The sequence below is a fragment of the Choloepus didactylus genome, chromosome 16, assembly GCF_015220235.1.
Source record: "Choloepus didactylus isolate mChoDid1 chromosome 16, mChoDid1.pri, whole genome shotgun sequence".
NCBI classification, from domain to species: domain Eukaryota; kingdom Metazoa; phylum Chordata; class Mammalia; order Pilosa; family Megalonychidae; genus Choloepus; species Choloepus didactylus.
In genome coordinates, this window is record NC_051322.1 from 1,361,093 (window position 1) to 1,378,992 (window position 17,900).

The 17,900-nt window shown below is 41.1% G+C and overlaps 1 protein-coding gene across 8 annotated transcripts in view; it reads right to left on the reverse strand.

Moving 5' to 3' along the window:
* Positions 1 to 17,900, reverse strand: part of ATP9B (ATPase phospholipid transporting 9B (putative)) — a 415,099-nt gene that overhangs the window by 261,855 nt on the left and 135,344 nt on the right. For all 8 annotated transcript variants that reach the window (XM_037805661.1, XM_037805663.1, XM_037805662.1 and 5 more), the window contains one exon: positions 9,508 to 9,559. In XM_037805661.1, coding sequence (XP_037661589.1) covers positions 9,508 to 9,559 — 52 coding nt within the window. The remainder of the gene's footprint in view (positions 1 to 9,507; positions 9,560 to 17,900) is intronic.

Consider the following 17,900-nt stretch of genomic DNA (forward strand, 5'->3'; position numbering starts at 1 on the left):
TCCAGGTACTCTGTCTTCTTTACATCCTCCATCTCGGTACCCAGATTAGGAGTGGGTGACAAACTATAGCTTCTCAATAAATAGCTACAGAATTAGTTCACTGATTGAAAAATTACTTAGCTAATTATTCAGAGTGATAATTAATTATGCATTAAAGATGAATGTAACCACGGCCAAATGAAGAAGGCACACAGGTCTAAAATTTGATGGGCGCTACTTCATTTTTTAAAGTTAGGACAGTGAGCCTCCCAAGGATGAGGAGGAATCCAGGATTCTATCACCTTGCTGAAATCGACACTGGGAGCAACAATTCTAGTATGTGCCATTTTCACCACTTCTAACAGCCAAACTGAGATCCCTCTGGAATAACACATAAAGTTTTTTTTTAGGCAATGAGAAGGATATGACATGATTTGAACAAATGCTCACAGTGACTCTTCTGATTTTTGTTTTCCATGTTGCCACATTCACTCAGCCAAAATTTCTTTAGCTACCCAAAGTCTCATTCAATCAGTTCTTATTCTTGCCAGCAGAGATAGCAGGTGCCATTGTTTGTTCATGACAATCTACAGAGGAGTGCTCAATGGCAGAGAACCTCTCCTTTTGAGCACCTACCAAAGAACAGCAGAAGATCCTCAGTTACCCATTAGGAACATCATGTACTTTTCAAACTATTACTCCTGCTAACGTAATCATGGGAAAAGACAGGCAATAGCAGGGACAAGCCAAGAGGGAAATGACCACACTCATCCCAGAATAAAAACAGCCAGAAAGACGTATAAGAGTAAATCTCATTTTGATGAAACCCTTTCTCTCAGGAAGCAGTCTACAGACTAACTTAAATCACAAGCTCCCAGAGCTGGCATGCCATCATTCATGGAGTTGATGCACACACAAAGGATTCACCAGTCAGCAACCTGTTACGATCATCTCGGGAATATGTGTGTTAAGGGAAGGAAGTGCATAATTCAAAGTGGCAAACAACTTCTAAATATATCTGAATTAGAAATATGTTTTTTTATTTATAATGAAATATGGATGTGTCTGCTTTTCTAAGAAAACACTTGAAATAACGCACAAGAAGGGAGAAAGAAGGGCAGAAATAAGTACAATGTCTTATTTAAGGGATTTATCAAACAACAGTCCTCTCAAGGAGCCTAGAAACTCCTAATACCTGTTCTCCTCTCTAGACCGTAACATTCTTTAAAGACAACTCTCTCCTATCGTGACACTCAAATGCCTGGCACATGGTGTGCATTCAAATAACTGTTTGATTAAAGCTCATTTATATATCCACTTTTTTAATATCAACTAAAATTATCAGGATAGTGTTTCATCAAGGATCAGACTAGATGAAACGTAAGGTCCACTGTTGCTCTGTCACTGTGCCTATGATCCGAGGGGCAGCTCAGTAAAGAGGTCGGACTGTACTCGAGACTCAGGCCCCTGGGTTGAGCCCCACGTTGGCACAGAGAGAGAGTGATGTAATGTTTGCTGTGGTCATTAGGAATGCAGTGTAGTATATATAATACATATCATAGTATTATATATTTAGAGAGTTGTAGTAAGTACTGAATGAAACACTTCTAGCACATTTGATATACAACTTAAGACTTCTTATATCTCACATTAAAACCACCCATTTTTCACTACGTATTTTGTTTTCCACAGGAAAAGAAAAGAATAGTCAAATCAAAGGGAAAATCACACTCAAAGAGATTAATATATGAAAGGGACTGTATACTTCATAACATTAAAGAAAAAAAAAACAAAACACCAAAAATGACAAGCATGGAGTGGCTAAAATGGACACTTAGGAGCAAAAGAAAGAGAGATGCCAGAAGCGGCCGGAGAGCAGGCAGCGACAGTTCAGCCCACACACCCCGGTCCTTTATCCAAGTTGGGGGGGATGACCTGGCAGGGCGGCTGCAGTGCCCGCAGGCCACACAACTAAATGTGGCACCCTGCTGAGTGCACAGAGCAGCAAGTAGAGTGTGTCTACTTCCAACACGGCCTGGCTACAGGCAGACCTTGGAGATATAGGGAGTTCCCTTCCAGATCAGCAGAATAAAGAGAACAGCGAAATAAAACGAGTCACACAAATTGTTTGGTTTCCCAGTGCATATAAAAGTTACGTTTCCTATATAACTACTTGTCAAATTATACTTTGAAAGTTATTAACTTTCTACATATACGTTATATTTCACAATAAGGAAATAACTGAAACTGTGGAAATGTAACCCACAGCATTCTTTGAAATTTGCCAGCTACTTGTTAAATTGCTCTTGGAATGTTATCATTTCTATGTATACATGTTATATTCCACAGTTTAAAAAAAAAAAGAACACACAAAACAAAATGATGAATCAGTAAAACAAGAACACAAACGAAATCCTCAGACGTCGAGCTGAGGGAAACCTTGAAGTCAGCTGAGTCCACTGCTGCCAGCAGGGAGAGACTGGCTCTCTCCGGAGCACATGCAGACGGGAAGGCAAAAGCCTCACACCGAGTCACGGTCCCCAAAGGGCTGCAGTTCCGTAAGAGATGGACGGGCCACAAGCTACTAAGATTACAGCCAAGACCTGCCCTCACCAGACCTGGTTGTTCAAGCTCACACAACCTCACAGGCAAAGAAATTATTTTAAAAAGTGGTTCCAGGCTGGTGCTATTCGTGGACCACTTTGCAGAAACAAACATAAGTCCTCCCTGAAAGCACGTGACTTCACGTCCTGACTGTCCAACTCCTTACAAAAAAAGCCCTGCCGAAGAAGGCCTAAAATTTCAAAGATGCAAAACAAAAAAAAAGGTCATTCCAAGTGAGAGACACAACAAAGGAATACAAATAGAATCCCCTCTCTTCCCAGAACTGATAGAATAACCATATAGCATAAAAATAAGTATGTTTATAATGAGTGTGTAAAAATAAAAATGTCAGCAACAAAAAAATTCCGAAAATAAAGGATGCGAGTGAGGGAACAAGATGGCGGCATAAAGAGAAGTAGAAGTTAGTTAGTCTCCCTGGAACAACTAATAAGCAACCAGGAACAACTAGCAAATAATCTGGAATAACTGCTGGGGAATAACCGTGACTGTCCACACATCATACACCAACCTGATTGGCAGGAATGCCTGAGATCGCAACATAAATCTGTAAGTAAAAACTGTGGACCCACACCAAGAGCCCCTCCCCCATGGTAGCCCACAATGTGATAGAGAGCAGCACTCCCTGAAAAAGCGAATATACTTCGGCCCAGCTACAACTGGGGTATTGATTAACAAACGCGGACTCCTCAATACAAGCGACAAATCCCCAAAAAGCATACAGAGGCTTTTAGTGATGACTCACCTTAAAGAGCCAGAGGACTTCACTGTGCCGGGAGGGGGAGCCCACAGGACTGAGTGCTATCTCTGGCCAGCAGATGAAGCTGGGGGGACCAGGAACTGGCCCTGAAGGGGGGCTTCCTGTCCCTTTTTCTCTCTCTCAATCTGGGTGGCTCAGTGGAAAAAGCCACAGGCATTTTCAGTTTGCTGAAAAGGGTGGAGATAGCAGAGTCAGGGAGACAAAGAGCCTATTTAAATGCAAATGAAAACCCCTTAGGGGGTCTACCTTCCCAAGGAGGAAGGAGGTGGTGCCCAGCCCTACTACTGGCCTCCCATTCAGAATCAGATCCCAGAGCCTGGGGGGAAACAGCCAAAACAGAAACTAAGGAGGCCACACCTTCTTACACCAGTCAGGAGCCAAAGACTGACAGGCGCTGCCTGCTGGGCAGGTTAGGAAAAGCACAGTGGCTTGAGACCTCACAGGTTGTGTCAATCTTCTAAGTTACACCCTTAGGGAGACCTGATACTGAATATTGCCTCATTCTGAGAACTTAGCCCGCTCTGGTCTGGGAAAACCTGATTGGGGTAACCAAGGAAACCAGACGCCCAGACAACAGAAAACTACAACCTACACTAAGAAAAACAAAGCTATGCCCCAGTCAAAGGAACAAACTTACACTTCAACCAAGATACAGGAATCGAAACAACTAATGTTAAATCAATTCAAAAAGTTTAGGGAAGATATGGCAAAAAAGATGAAGTGTAAAATGAAAACACTGGCCGAATATAAGGTACAAATCAAAAGTTCAAAAAAAACTGGCAGGATCTATGGAAATGAAAGACACAAAGGAGACATACAACAGCAGATCTCAAGAGGCAGAAAAAAACAGTCAGGAAATGGAGAACAAGACACCTGAAATCCTACACACAAAAGAACAGATAGAGAAAAGAATGGAAAAATATGAGCAACATTTCCAGGAAATGAATGACAACATGAAATGCATGAATGTACGTGTCATAGGTGTCCCAAAAGGAGAAGAGAAGGGAAAAGGGGCAGAAGCAATAATAGGGGAAATAATCACTGAAGATATCTCATCTCTTATGAAAGACATAAAATTACTGATCCAAGAAGTGCAGTGTACCCCAAACAGAAGAGATCTGAACAGGCCTATGCCAAGACACTTAATCAGATTATCAAATGTCAAAGACAGAGAGAGAATCCTGAAAGCAGCAAGAGAAAAGCAATCTATCACATACAAAGGAAGCTTGAAAAGGCTATGTGCAGATTTCTCAGTAGAAACCATGGAGGCAAGAAGGAAGTGGTGTGACATATTTATGATACTGAAAGGGAAAAATCTCCAACCAAGCATCCTATATCTGGCAAAACTGTCCTTCAAATTTGACAGAGAGTTTAAAATGTTCTCTGAAAACAGACAACGAGAGAGTTTGTGAACAAGATACCTGTGCTACAGGAATTACTAAAGGAACTACTACAGACAGATAAGAAAAGACAGGAGTGAGAGGTCTGGAAGACAATCCTAGCTCATGGTAGCACAGCAAAGTAAGTGCTCTAAAAAAAGATGATTGTGAGTATGGCTGAAAGAGAAAGTTTGGGAGCATGTGAGATGCTGGAAGGAAGGAGGAAAGATGAAGACTGGGAGTGTGCACCTCAGTGAAACCTGAAGTGCTCAACAGTTGTGATAAAATGTAAAAATATGTTTTTACATGGGGGAGAGCACATGAACGTCAAACTTGCAAGGTGTTGGAGATAGGGTGGTATTGGGGGAAAAGTATGATCAGTGCAAACTGGAGACAGTGGTTGGCGGAAGCATTGTTCTGTGCTTCCTTTGGTGTGGCAAAGGCAACAGACCAAAGCTAAATGCACTGGGGGGGGTACACACGTGATGGGGCGTGTAGGACTCTTGGCATTGGTGACATTGTCTGACTCTACTCTACTTTAGTTTAATGTTGTCTTTCCTTTTGTTGCTTCCCAGCTGTCATGTTTTGTTTTGTTTTTTCTTTCTTTTTTCTTTTTCTTTTGCCTCTCTACCTTCTTTGATTCTTCCCTCTTTGCGGAGGAAATGGAGATGCCCTTATATAGATAGTGGTGAGGGTGGTGAATACATAAATACGTGACTATACAGGGAACCATCAACTGTTTACTCAGGATGGAATGTATGGGGTGTCAACAAAACCGTCTTAAAAAAATAATGGGTTGATGAAGAAACCTTGAGGACACTATATTGAGAGAAATAAGTCAGACGCATAAGGACAAATATTGCAGGGTCTCACTGATATGAACTAATTATAATATGTAAACTCATAGACATGAAATATAAGTTAACAGGATATAGAACGAGGCTAAAGAATGGGGACGGTTGCTTATTATGAGCAGACTGTTCAACTAGGTTGAACTTAAGTGTTTGCAAATGGACAGAGGTGACGGTAGCACTTTGTGAGAATAACTAACAGTGCTGAATGGTGTGTGAATGTGGTGGAAAGGGGAAGCTCAGAGTCACATATGTCACCAGAAGGAAAGCTAGAGTTTAAAAGATAGGAATGTATAAAACAGTGAATCCTGTGGTGGGCAATGTCTGTGATTAACTGTAAAAATATTAGAAATCTCTTTCATGAACTTGAACAAATGTATGGCACTATAACTAGAAGTTAATAATAGAGGGGCATATAGGAAGAAAAGTATACCTATTGCAAACTAGATACTACAATTAGTAGTATTTTAACATTCGTTCATCAACAGTAACAAATGTACTATACCAATACAAGAGTCAATAATGGAGGGGGGGTGGTTAGGGGTATGGGAGGATTTATGTTTCCTTTTTTTTTTAATTTCTTTTCTGGAGTAATGAAAATGTTCTAAAAATTGAAAAAAAATTAATTGTGGTGATGGATGCACAGCTATATGACGGTACTGTGGGCAACTGATTGTACACTTTGGATCTTTGGATAATTTTATGGAACATGAACAATCTCAATCAAAAAAAAGAGAAAGAAATGTTATGAAAAAGTAAATAGGTCATATATGGGTGGCAAAAACCACAAGCTACATAGCTCCTGGGATTTGTGAACTCCAATATTTAATAAATCATTGGTTTTCACACTATAAGAGTCTAGATGCCCAAAATGTCACTGGAAATTCTGAATGTATTAAGACAGATGGTCACAAGAGTTTGAAACAATTTTTAAGAATGGGAGCAGAGAATCACTGATCATATAAAGAAATCAAAACTATTTCCTTTCCTTCTGGGCCTTCTGCCAAAACGGAAATAAGAAATGGGAACACAGAAGTTGTGGGAAGAGTCATGTGATGACAACAGTTTAGAACCACAAAATAGGGTAACTTTGGATCTTCAGATGATTGTACAGAACGTGAATAATCTCAATAAAAAAAAATAAATGAAAATAAAGGTTGCAAATCTTGTAGAATTAATGAAAGTCATGAACTCTCAGATTCAAGAAGCACTATGAATCCTGAACACAGTGAAGTCACACCTGGACACTGCAGACTTAAACCCAAGACCTCAAGCCCAGAGAGAAGTGACTGTCCACACGGGATGGGGGCTCACAACTGAGAGAGTAGGAGCATCAGCAGCAGAAGCAGGAACCAGGAAGTGAAATCCTCCAATGGCTGAGCAAAAGAGACTTGTCAGCCTAAATTCTCTATCTAGCAAAACAGTCTTTTAAGAGTGAAACCAAAATAAGCATATTCAGAAAATAAAAAACAGATTGTTTGCTATATATACACTTTCACCGAAAATACTACCAAAGGAAGAACTCAGAAAGAAGCAGCACAAAGCCAAAAACAGAGATTTCCTTGAGGTCTTGCCTCAAATGTCAGTCCCTCAGAAGGGGACCCCTTGACAAAACGACTGGAAAGACCACCACCCTCCTGCCCATGCCGGTCTTTACCGCTGCTCTTGTTTAGACCTCCATCCAGATACCGTCACGCCAGAGGTACAATGTACTCATTTGTCCTTGGTGTGTTTGTCTGTCCTACCTTATCAGCATGTAAGCTGATGACCGTGCACACTCCATTCTGCTCCTCAGCCATGTCCTCAGTAACTGGAACACTGCCTGGGACACGGTGGGAACTTACTGTAGTTTCCTGGCTGCTGTAACAAATACCACACAGTGGTTTCGCTTCAACAACAGGATTTTATTGGCTCACATTTTTGAGGCTAGGATAAGTCAAAAATCAAGGTGTCATCAAGGCAACACTTTCTTCCCAGAGACTGGTGTTCTGGGGCTGGCTGCTGGCAGTCCTGGCTCCTTGGCTTCTCTGTCACTGGCGATGCACCTGGCAGCAAGTTCTCTTTCTCCTGCCTATTCTGCTGACTTCCAGCTTCTGCCATCTCCCCATGGCTCCTCCTTCCATGTTCAGTTTCCTCTGCTTATAAGGACTTCGGCCATATTGGATTAAGGCCTCCCCCCTCCCCCATTCTGTTTGGGAACCTTAACTAGTAACGTCTTCTAATGTCCTACTTAGAAATGGTTCACAGCCACAGGACCAGGGGCCGGGACCTGAGCATGCCTTCTGTCAGGGGCACGACTCAGCCCTCAACAGCACTCCATTAAAATTTACTGAAAGAAAAAATGGTAAGCAAAGAAACTGGTAAACATGTTGGTAAATCTAAACAATCACGGGCAGTGCTAAACAACAAAACAATTACGATGATTGATTAGGGCATATAAAAATAGAAGCCAAACAAGAGGGTCATGAACTCCATTCCATGCCATCCGTTACACTGCCAACAAAGCTGCCTTTCGAAATCACATACGGGATCACTCCAGCCTCCTTAGCAAAGTCGGACCAAACTTTTATTTTCCTGCCTAGTGACTCACACTACCACCTCTTCCAATTCCTTTACACTCTCATACATGTAACCTAAGCTTTTGTCAAAATGGACAACTCAAAGTCCCCAAAATGCCATGTGCTCTTATACCTCAATGCCTCTCCCCATGATATTCCTTCTGCCCCAGTGCTGCAGCGGGCCCCCACGGTTCCTGCCACACCCGTAGTTGCAGGCCCCAGCTCTCCTCAACAGGGAGGGCTGCATGCCCCCCGCTGGAACCGGGCTAGCCCTGAGATGTGCCCACCCGGCTCCGTGTCACAGGAGAGGCTCCGTGTCACACGAGGCCTTGCAGCCACCATTCCCCTCCTGAAGCCAGCCACCAAGCACGAAAGATAGAGCTAGGGTGCCGAGAGAGGGCCAAGTGGAGAAGAACTAAGGCCCCCGCTTGTAGCTGGCACCGAGACCCTGACGTGGGAAGGAGGCTGTCTTGGATCCTCCAACCTCAGCTCAGTATCCTCAGCTGACACTCCAAGAAGAGGGAGGCCCAGGTGGCCCTCAGGCATCTCATGCATCCCAACAGAGTCCCTACCTGCTGGGTAGCAGAGACCAGTGATTCCCTGCCGAGCCAGCACCTTTCCATGAGTGGTGAGCAATGAAATGCTTCTGCTAAGACGTCAGGTTGAGCGGTGGCCTGGTAGGCTGCAGGACGTGGCTACAATACCTGCCTAACCCCAGGCATTCCCTTACCCCGTTCCCACCTTCTTCTTACTGTTACGAGATCAATCATATAAATAATATTTTTCCTCTGAAACCCTCTTCATCTCCTGTAGGAAAACGCAATCTCCCCTCTCTCACAGCCCCAACATTTCTTTCCTCTTAACTTTTATAGCTTCTGTGGAATTGGATTCTCACTAACTGACAACATGTGCACTTCCACAAAACCTCATGAACTCTTTGAAAGTAGCAACTACACCTTGTTCCCTTTTATATCCTAAGCAACAATTAGTGCCTGGCACATCACAGGTGGAAGATAAATGTTTGCTGAATGGATGGATAATATTCCAAATGCAGAACAGCAAAAATTTTGAACCTCATCATCATTTAATTAATTAGCTGTCAATACGAATGTGAATGAAAACACTCAGTGTATAGACAGATTCCGAAAGTATTGTATTCTCTAAAACAAACATATTATATAGTAAAGTCATCTTTTAAAATATCAATAGTTAAATGTGATTTTGAAATTAATAAGTTCAAAACATTATAATTTAAAAGAAACATTTTGAGGACATAAATTGTACTTTTACCTTTCAAAATGAAAATTAAACTGCCAAAATAGCAAACTGTGACTGACATAAAAAGAAAACAAAAGTACCTGCTTTTTCTGAAGTCCTAAGAAATATCATATCCGATGGAATTCTTTGATTCTGCAAAAAATGATATAAAATATTAGTTCTCTATATGCAGGCTTATAAAATAACATGAATCCATTCCAAAATAGACATAACTAGGAAAAGCTACTAATTAAAATAGTGTTATAATTAAAATTTATGCAGAAGAAATTAACTTATAAATTATAAATCAAAAAAATCACTAACTTAATTCATATTTAGTTGAACCTCTAAGATATTTTCCCAATTAGTGAACCATGTAAATGGCATCTCACAACGATTTGAAAACTGTTTCATTTCTCAAAAATGCTCAATGATGCCATTTCTGTCTTCTTGTACCTGAACTTCTTTAACTCATCCAGTACCTACCACAATACAGGGCACAGCACAAACAAAACGCTTAATAAATGTCGAGTAGATTAGATATAAGACTGAGCAAACAAATACCCCACAAATTTAAGGAAATATCCTTTTATAGGGAAGAAAGAAATAAAAATCAGTTATTGTATTGCTTATAAAAACTTTTCAAGTCACTACTCACACATTTAACCACGATTATTAATAATTCTATTGATTGGGAAAGTTTTATCAACCTATAGAAAAAATATTTAAGAATATGTTACACTGATTTCATGAATTATGTATATTTTCGAGACCTAACAAAGGTTTATCTTCATATGATAAAGATATGGATTGCTTTTCAGTCGATAAGTAATAAAAACAAATATAAATTATTAAGGCTGAAAAAAGATATGCTATAGGATAGAGCTGTCTCCTTCTAACACAAAGAAGGTGACGAGATAAACGCAAAAGACCCCGCTCGGCAAAGGAAGAAATCACAATTATAAATTCAAAAATATTTTGAACCAAATGGTAATAAAAACCTGACCTATCAAAATTTGTAGAACAAAGCCAAAGTCATGTTAAAAGGGAAATATACAGCCTCAAAGAAATATAATAGAAAGGAAGAGAGGCTAAAAACAAAAAAATCAAAACAAGCGAAAGCTCCACTGGAAAGCATGGTAGTAAAAAGGCAAATGAACTCCAAAGATAGTACAAAGATATAAGCAAACAGCAAAAATTAAGGACACACAAAAAATATATATACCAATAAGAAACAGCTAAAAAGTGAGTATTGTTCTAAAACATGTCCTTTGCAATAACATGAAAATAACCAATACATTCAAATAAAACCAATATATTGGAAAAAAAAACTCTCCATTGTGCAGGGTCCTTGAAAAATCACCCACTCCCATGGACTCCAGCCACAGCAGTCCCCTCTCTGGGGAGCCCTGCTGTCTAGTGCGCAGGGGCCAAGGAAGGGGAAAACCAGCGGTGCCTACTCTTAAATGTAAAAGGTCCTCCTTATAGCCCAGTGGAGGTTAAGTATTTTTCTCAGTCAGATTCCAGAATGAAAAATTCCCAATCAGGTGCAGACTCAGGGGCTGGAGAAACTGTCCTTGTGTCCTGTGGAATGTGCACAGTAAATAGTGACAGACTGCAAATACCATCCTCAAAAACTTTTTCTCCTGCCCTCTTTAGCTCACTACAACTCTATTTGCAACAAGATCCTGAGAAAAGGTCATCATCAAGCAGTATACGGTCCCATATATTCTTCCAACAGCCCTATTCTGAGTTTCTTTAACAGATGAAAGAGCAAAGCCAGGATTAAACATTGTCACCGTTGCCTCCTACATACCACAAGCCCTCGACAGCAGTGCCTCCAGTGCTGCCTTGGACTGAGCCAGAATGTGCTCTTCCCGACTAAAGACTCAAACTGGAAAATCTAGGGCTGACAAATCTTATGTCTTCTATACCTGACACGTTCTTCTTGCAGCTTTTTCTTCTGTATTACCAGGTATAAATACCAGAATAATAATTGAAAATACAATTGGCACATGGAGAATCTCTCATTGTAAACCACTTTGGTCAAACGGCATGCTTTATAACCCCCATTTACCTCAGAGTGCTATCGTCACTACAGGGAACTTCAGAATTATTAATCTAGCATCTAGTTTCCTTTAGTGTCTACTGTTCCTGAATTTTTTTCCCCAAGCTGTGACTAAATCCTTTGTTAATCTCACAATGTAATTTTTAGTGAGGTACTTTTTTCAGCATTTTGCTGCCTATTTCGGTATGCTAAAGCTGCTGTTATACAGAATACCGGAAACAGTTTGGCTTTCATAAAGGGGATTTATTAGGTTGCAAATTTATACTTCTAAGGCCATAAAAGTGTCCAAACTAAGGCATCAACAAGAGGACACGTTCCCTGAAGAAAGGCTGATGGCGTCTGGAACACCTCTGTCAGCTAGGAAGGCACGTGGCTGGCGTCTGCTGGTCCTTTGCTCCCAGGTTGTGTTTCAAAATGGCTTCCTCTGAAATGTCTCTGGGCTTTTGTGTTAGCTCCTCTCTCTCAGCTCCTACAAGGCTTTTCTTATTCTTTTTGGGGCATTTGTCTCTAATCTTCTGGGGGTCCTCTCTTAGCTTCTCCAGGGCAAACTCTGGGTTTCATCTTTTAGCTTAGAAACTCCAAACATCCTTTTATCTGCATCTCCAAGTGTCTCCAAGTATCAGCAAGCATCTGGGTTTGTGTCAGCTCTTAGCTTCCCTCTAAAATACTCCAGTGAATTAATCAGGATCCACCCTAATCAACAGACTAATTAGTCTATCCCCACAAGATTTCATTAAAGAACATGGCTTTTTCTGGGGGGCATAATATGTCCGAACTGGAATATCACAGGGTATTTTATATACATTTAATTGCATGACAATCCAAGCAGGGAGGTCGAATGTCCCCACCTTCTAGGAAATGGAGCAGGCTTGGAGAGATAAGGAATTTGTTGGTTCCTGCTATGAGGTGAAGACAGGAGGACCCTTGGCTCTGCCCTGCCTCGGAAGCATGTCAGTTCCATAAGGTAAAAACTTGCTTTCCTGGGACTGGTGCTTCTGTTTCAGCAGGACCTGCACACGTAGGCACACGTGCAGGCAAAGCCTGTGTCTCTGTGTGTCACTTACAAACAGAAATGTAAGGACATTCCAAATACACTCATAGGCTTACAGTGTAACAAACTGAGTAGGGAATTTGACATTTGTATAAAAGTACTCAAGTACTCAAGCTTAGTCATAACTTGTACTTTAAATTCAATTAATCTCATTGGACATCCTTCCATGTACCAACCACTGGAGCAGACATGTTCCCAGAATGTCTGGTGTAAGGCCCCAGGTGGCCTCAGGAGAGAGGCATGGGTCCTAGCTCATAGAGAGAGAACCTGAAATATAGAGGGGCTTCCATGGGGCCACACAAATGGAAAAGAGCTAGGCTGGAAATGCACCTTGGGTCTTCTAACTCCTTTTTGCCAGTGCCTCTCTCTTTTGTATGAGCCCCCTCAGGCAAGACTGTTCAGAACTAGCCTTCAGAACTTAAGCAATTCATCTGCTTCTGGATAATTGTTCGTAGAAGCCAGTAAGCTAAAGTGCTCCAAGCATGTCTTCAGGGCAATGATCACAGGCCACAGAGTCTACAGTCACAGTGAGAAGTCATCCCAAGAGGGTCCTGCAGAACTGCTCTTCCATTAATCTGATTCTCCTATCAAGTGATCATTCCTTATAGGCAGTTATTCTGGAGGCTAAAAGCTTAAACTTGAAAGGGGGCTGCTGCAGGGAAAAGACACATGTCTTTGGGTTTACCTCCTTAAGACAGTAATTTCGGAGAAACCTTTTAATAATCTATGAAAAATGCACAACTTAGAAATTCTTAGAGTTCAGGAGGCAAATATTTCTTTTAAATATAAGGTAGCAACAATAAAAAGACAAATGATTCAATTTATGGGCAAAGGTCCTGAATAGACATTTCTCCAAAGATATACAAATGACCAATAAGGCCATGAAAACTTGCTCAATGTCCTTCATCATTAGGGAAACGCAAATCAAAAACACAATGAGATACCAGGACACATTCAGGAGAATGGCTGTTATAAACTGCCACCCCACCAAAATAGAAAAAATAAAAACAGAAAATAACAAGTTTTGGTGAGGATGCAGAGAAATTGGAACCCTCAGCCAATGCTTTGGGAATGTAAAATGTTGCAGCCACTTTGAAAAATAATATGGTAGTTCCTCAAAAAATTAAGCATAGAGATGGAAGAAGATGACAGCATAGAGAGGAGTAGAAGTTAGTTAGTACTCCTGGAGCAACTAATAAACAACTAGGAACAACTAGTAAATGATCTGGAATAACTACTGGGGGACAAACATGATGGTTCAACACATTGTGCACAAACCAGAATTAGGAGGAATGCCTGAGATCGCAGCATGGAATCTGTGAGTAGAAACGGCAGACCTGAGCCAGAAACCCCTTCCCCCCCAGCAGCCCAAACTGCAAAGCCTTGCTGAGATAGAGAGCAACACTCTGAACAAGTGAATATACTCAGTCCAGCTCCAACTGCGGTTTTAAGCAGCAAACATGGACTGCTCAATGCAAGCTGCAAATCCCCAACAAGAAATCAGAAGCTTTTAGTGACAACTGACCTTGAAGAGCCACGGGACTTCTCTTTCCCGGGAGAGGGAACCCAGAGGACCGAGTGCTATCTCTGGCCAATGGGTGAAACTGGGGGCTGTGGACTGACCCTGAAAGGGAACTTTCTGTCCCTTTTTCTCCCACTCAACCTGATTGGATCAGTAGACAAAGCCTAAGCTATTTTTAGTGAGCAGCACTTTGCAATGGAGAAAGCCTCAGCCATTTTCAGTTTGCAGCGCTCAGACCCAGACAAGGGTGGGGACAGCAGAGTGAGAGAGACAAAGAACCTATTTAAATGCAAATGAAAACTCCCTGGGGGGTGTATCTTCTGTAGGGGGAAAGAGGTGGTGCCTAGCTTTACTACCAGCCTTCCATTTAGAAACAGACCCCAGGGCCTGGGGGAAAACGATCAAACCAGAGACAACTCAAGCTGAGAATTAAAGGGGCCATACCTCCTTACACTAGTTGGGAGTGACAGGCTGACAGGCGCCACCTGCTGGGCAGGTTAGGAAAAGCACAGCAGCTCAAGGCCTCAAAGGGCGTGTCAATCTTCTAAGCACACCCTGACGGAAACCTGCTGCAGAATATTTCCTCCTTCTGAGTCAGTTCTGGACTGGGAAAACTTGATTAGGGTAACCAAGGAAACCAGATGCCTGGACAATGGAAAACAGCAACCTACACTAAGAAAAACAAAGTTACGGCTCAGTCAAAGGAACAAACTTACACTTCAACTGAGATACAGGAAATAAAATAACTAATACTACATCAATCCAAAAAGTTTAGGGAAGATATGGCAAAAGAGATGAAGCATATAATGAAAACACTGAGCACACATAAGGTAGAAATCAAAAGTTTGAAAAAAACAACAGTCAGAATCTATGGAAATGAAAGGCACAACACAAGAGATGAAAGACACAATGGAGACATACAACAGCAGATCTCAAGAGGCAGAAGAAAACACTCAGGAACTAGAGAACAAGACACCTGAAATCCTACACAAAAAGAAAAGATAGGGAAAAGAATAGAAAAATATTAGCAATGTCTTAGGGAACTGAATGACACGTGAAAACACTCGAATGTATGTGTCATGGGTGTCCCAGAAGGAGAAGAGAAGGGATAAGGGGCAGAAGCAATAATAGAGGAAATAATCACTGAAAATTTCCCATCTCTTATGAAAGACATAAAATTATGGATCCAATAAGCGCAGCATGCCCCAAACAGAACAGATCTGAATAGGTCTACACCAAGACACTTAATAATCAGATTATCAAACATCAAAGAAAAAACAGAATCCTGCAAGCAGTAAGAGAAAAGCAATCCATCCCATACAAAGGAAACTTGAGAAAACTATGTGCATATTTCTCAGCAGAAACCATGGAGGCAAGAATGAAGTGGTGTGATATATTTATGATACTGAAAGAGAAAAACCGCCAACCTATATCTGGCATAACTGTCCTTCAAATATGAGGGAGAGTTTAAAATATTCTCTGACAAACAGATAATGACAGAATTTGTGACCAAGAAATCTGCTCTACAGGAAATACTAAAGGGAACACTACAGACAGATAGAGAAAGATAGGAGTGAGAGGTTTGGAACACAATTTTCGGTGATGGTAGCAGGGCAATATAAGTACTCTGAACAAAGATGACTGTGAATATGGTTGAAAGAGGAAGGTCAGGAGCATGTGGGACACCAGAAGGAAAGAGGAAAGATAAAAGACTGGGACTGTATAACTCAGTGAAACCTAGAGTGCTCAACAATTGTGATAAAATGTACAAATATGTTTTTCTCCTGAGGGAGAAGAAATGAATGTCAACCTTGCAAGGTGTTAAAAATAGGGAGGTATTGGGGGGAAAATACAATCAATGCAAACTAGAGACTATAATTAACAGAAATATTGTATTATGCTTCCTTTAATGTAACAAAGGCAATATACCAAAGCTAAATGCCTATAAGAGGGGGACATAAGGGAGAGATATGGGACTTTTGGCACTGATAATGTTGTCTGACTCTTTATTCTACTTTAGTTTAATGCTATCTTTCCTTTTGTTGCTTCCCAGCTGTCCTTTTTTTTTTTTTTCCTCTTTCTTCTTGTCTTACTACCTTCTTTGACTCTTCCTCCTGCTTTGTGGAAGAAATGGAGATGTCCTTATATAGATAGTGGTGTGAGTGGTGAATATATAAATATGTGACTATATAGGGAACTATCGAGTGTTTACTTAGGACGGAATGTATGGTGTGTGAACAAAACCAAGTTAAAAAAAAATGGGTTGATGAAGAAACCTTAAGGGCACTATATTGAGTGAAACAAGTCAGACACATAAGGACAAATATTGCAGGGTCTCACTGATATGAACTAATAATAATATGTAAGCTCATAGATATGAAATATAAGTTACCAGGATATAGGATGAGGCGAAAGAATGGGGAGTAGTTACTTATCATGAGCAGAATGTTCAACAAAGTTGAACTTAAATGTTTGGAAATGAACAGAGGTGACAGTAGCATGTTGTAAGAATAATTAACAGTGCTGAATGGTGTATGAATGTGGTGGAAAGGGAAAGCTCTGAGTCACGTATGTCACCAGAAGGAAAGGTGGATGATAAAAGATAGGAATGTATAAAACAGTGAACCTCCTGGTGGGCAATGTCCATGATTAACTGTGCAAATATTACAAATCTTTCATGAACCAGAACACATGTATGACACTGCAACTAGAAGTTAATAATAGAGGGGCATATAGGGGAAAAAATGTAGTTATTGCAAACTATATACCACAGCTACTATTTTAGTGTTCTTTCATCAACAGTAACAAATGTACTATACCAATACTATTAGCAAACGATGGAGTGGGGGATGGTTAGGGGTATGGGAGGATTTGAGTTTCCTTTTTTTGTCTTTATTTCTTCTCTGGAGTAATGAAAATGTTCTAGAAATTGAGAAGAAAAATTAATTGTGGTGATGGATGCACAGTTGTATGATGGTACCAGGGACAACTGACTGTACACTTGGTATCTTTGGATAATTGTATAGTATATGAACAATCTCAATAAAAAACAAAAATGTAAAAAAAGAAAAAATTTAACAGAGTAAACCATTTGACCAGCAATTCCACTTCTAGGTATACAACCAAGAGAAATGAAAATGTATTTTGTGGCAGCCCAGAGGTCAGCAACCCGCTCCCTTACGGAAAAGCACACAATGGCCTGCGTGATCAGAGCACAGACATTGACGGTCACTGAGCTCAAACACTATTGGAATCAACTTTCATGAGACTCAGCTGAAGCTTCTTTGTACCCAAGACTCAGCGAGGCTCTGCTGAGCCATGTAAGGCTCTCCTCTTCTTCTTGTTTGCATGGATCACTGACTTCCATTTCCAACTGGCCGCCATTTAGAAAAACTCTCCTGTAAGTAAATCCCTATTAAAATTCCTGGGGTACTTTTACCTGGTGTGTTCTTTGGTCCTGGGGTTGCGTCAGGCTGGAGCATTTGGCAAGCCAGCCCGGAGGCCATAGAACTGCCAGGTGCAGAAAGCATGAATCCAGGGAAGGATGGATTTCCCAAGGAGATCCTGGGGTGGCCTGAAACATCCATGTGGAGGAATGGGTACCACCCTCCTCCTGGGGGCTACGAAGGGAGTATGGAGATGCTTATAACTCCCCGCTAGACTAACAGCCCTCCTACAACAGGCCCAGGGATGGTCAGGATGTCAAAAGAAAAAGGAAAGCTGCCTGGACACCACAGCTGTAGCCTGGCTACTTTCGGAGGCCCTGCAATCAGCTGCAGAAGAGGCCTTAATGGCCAAAGTGGCAGTTAAGTACCTCAAAGAGGAACTTAAGAAGGATATGTGGGTTGCACAA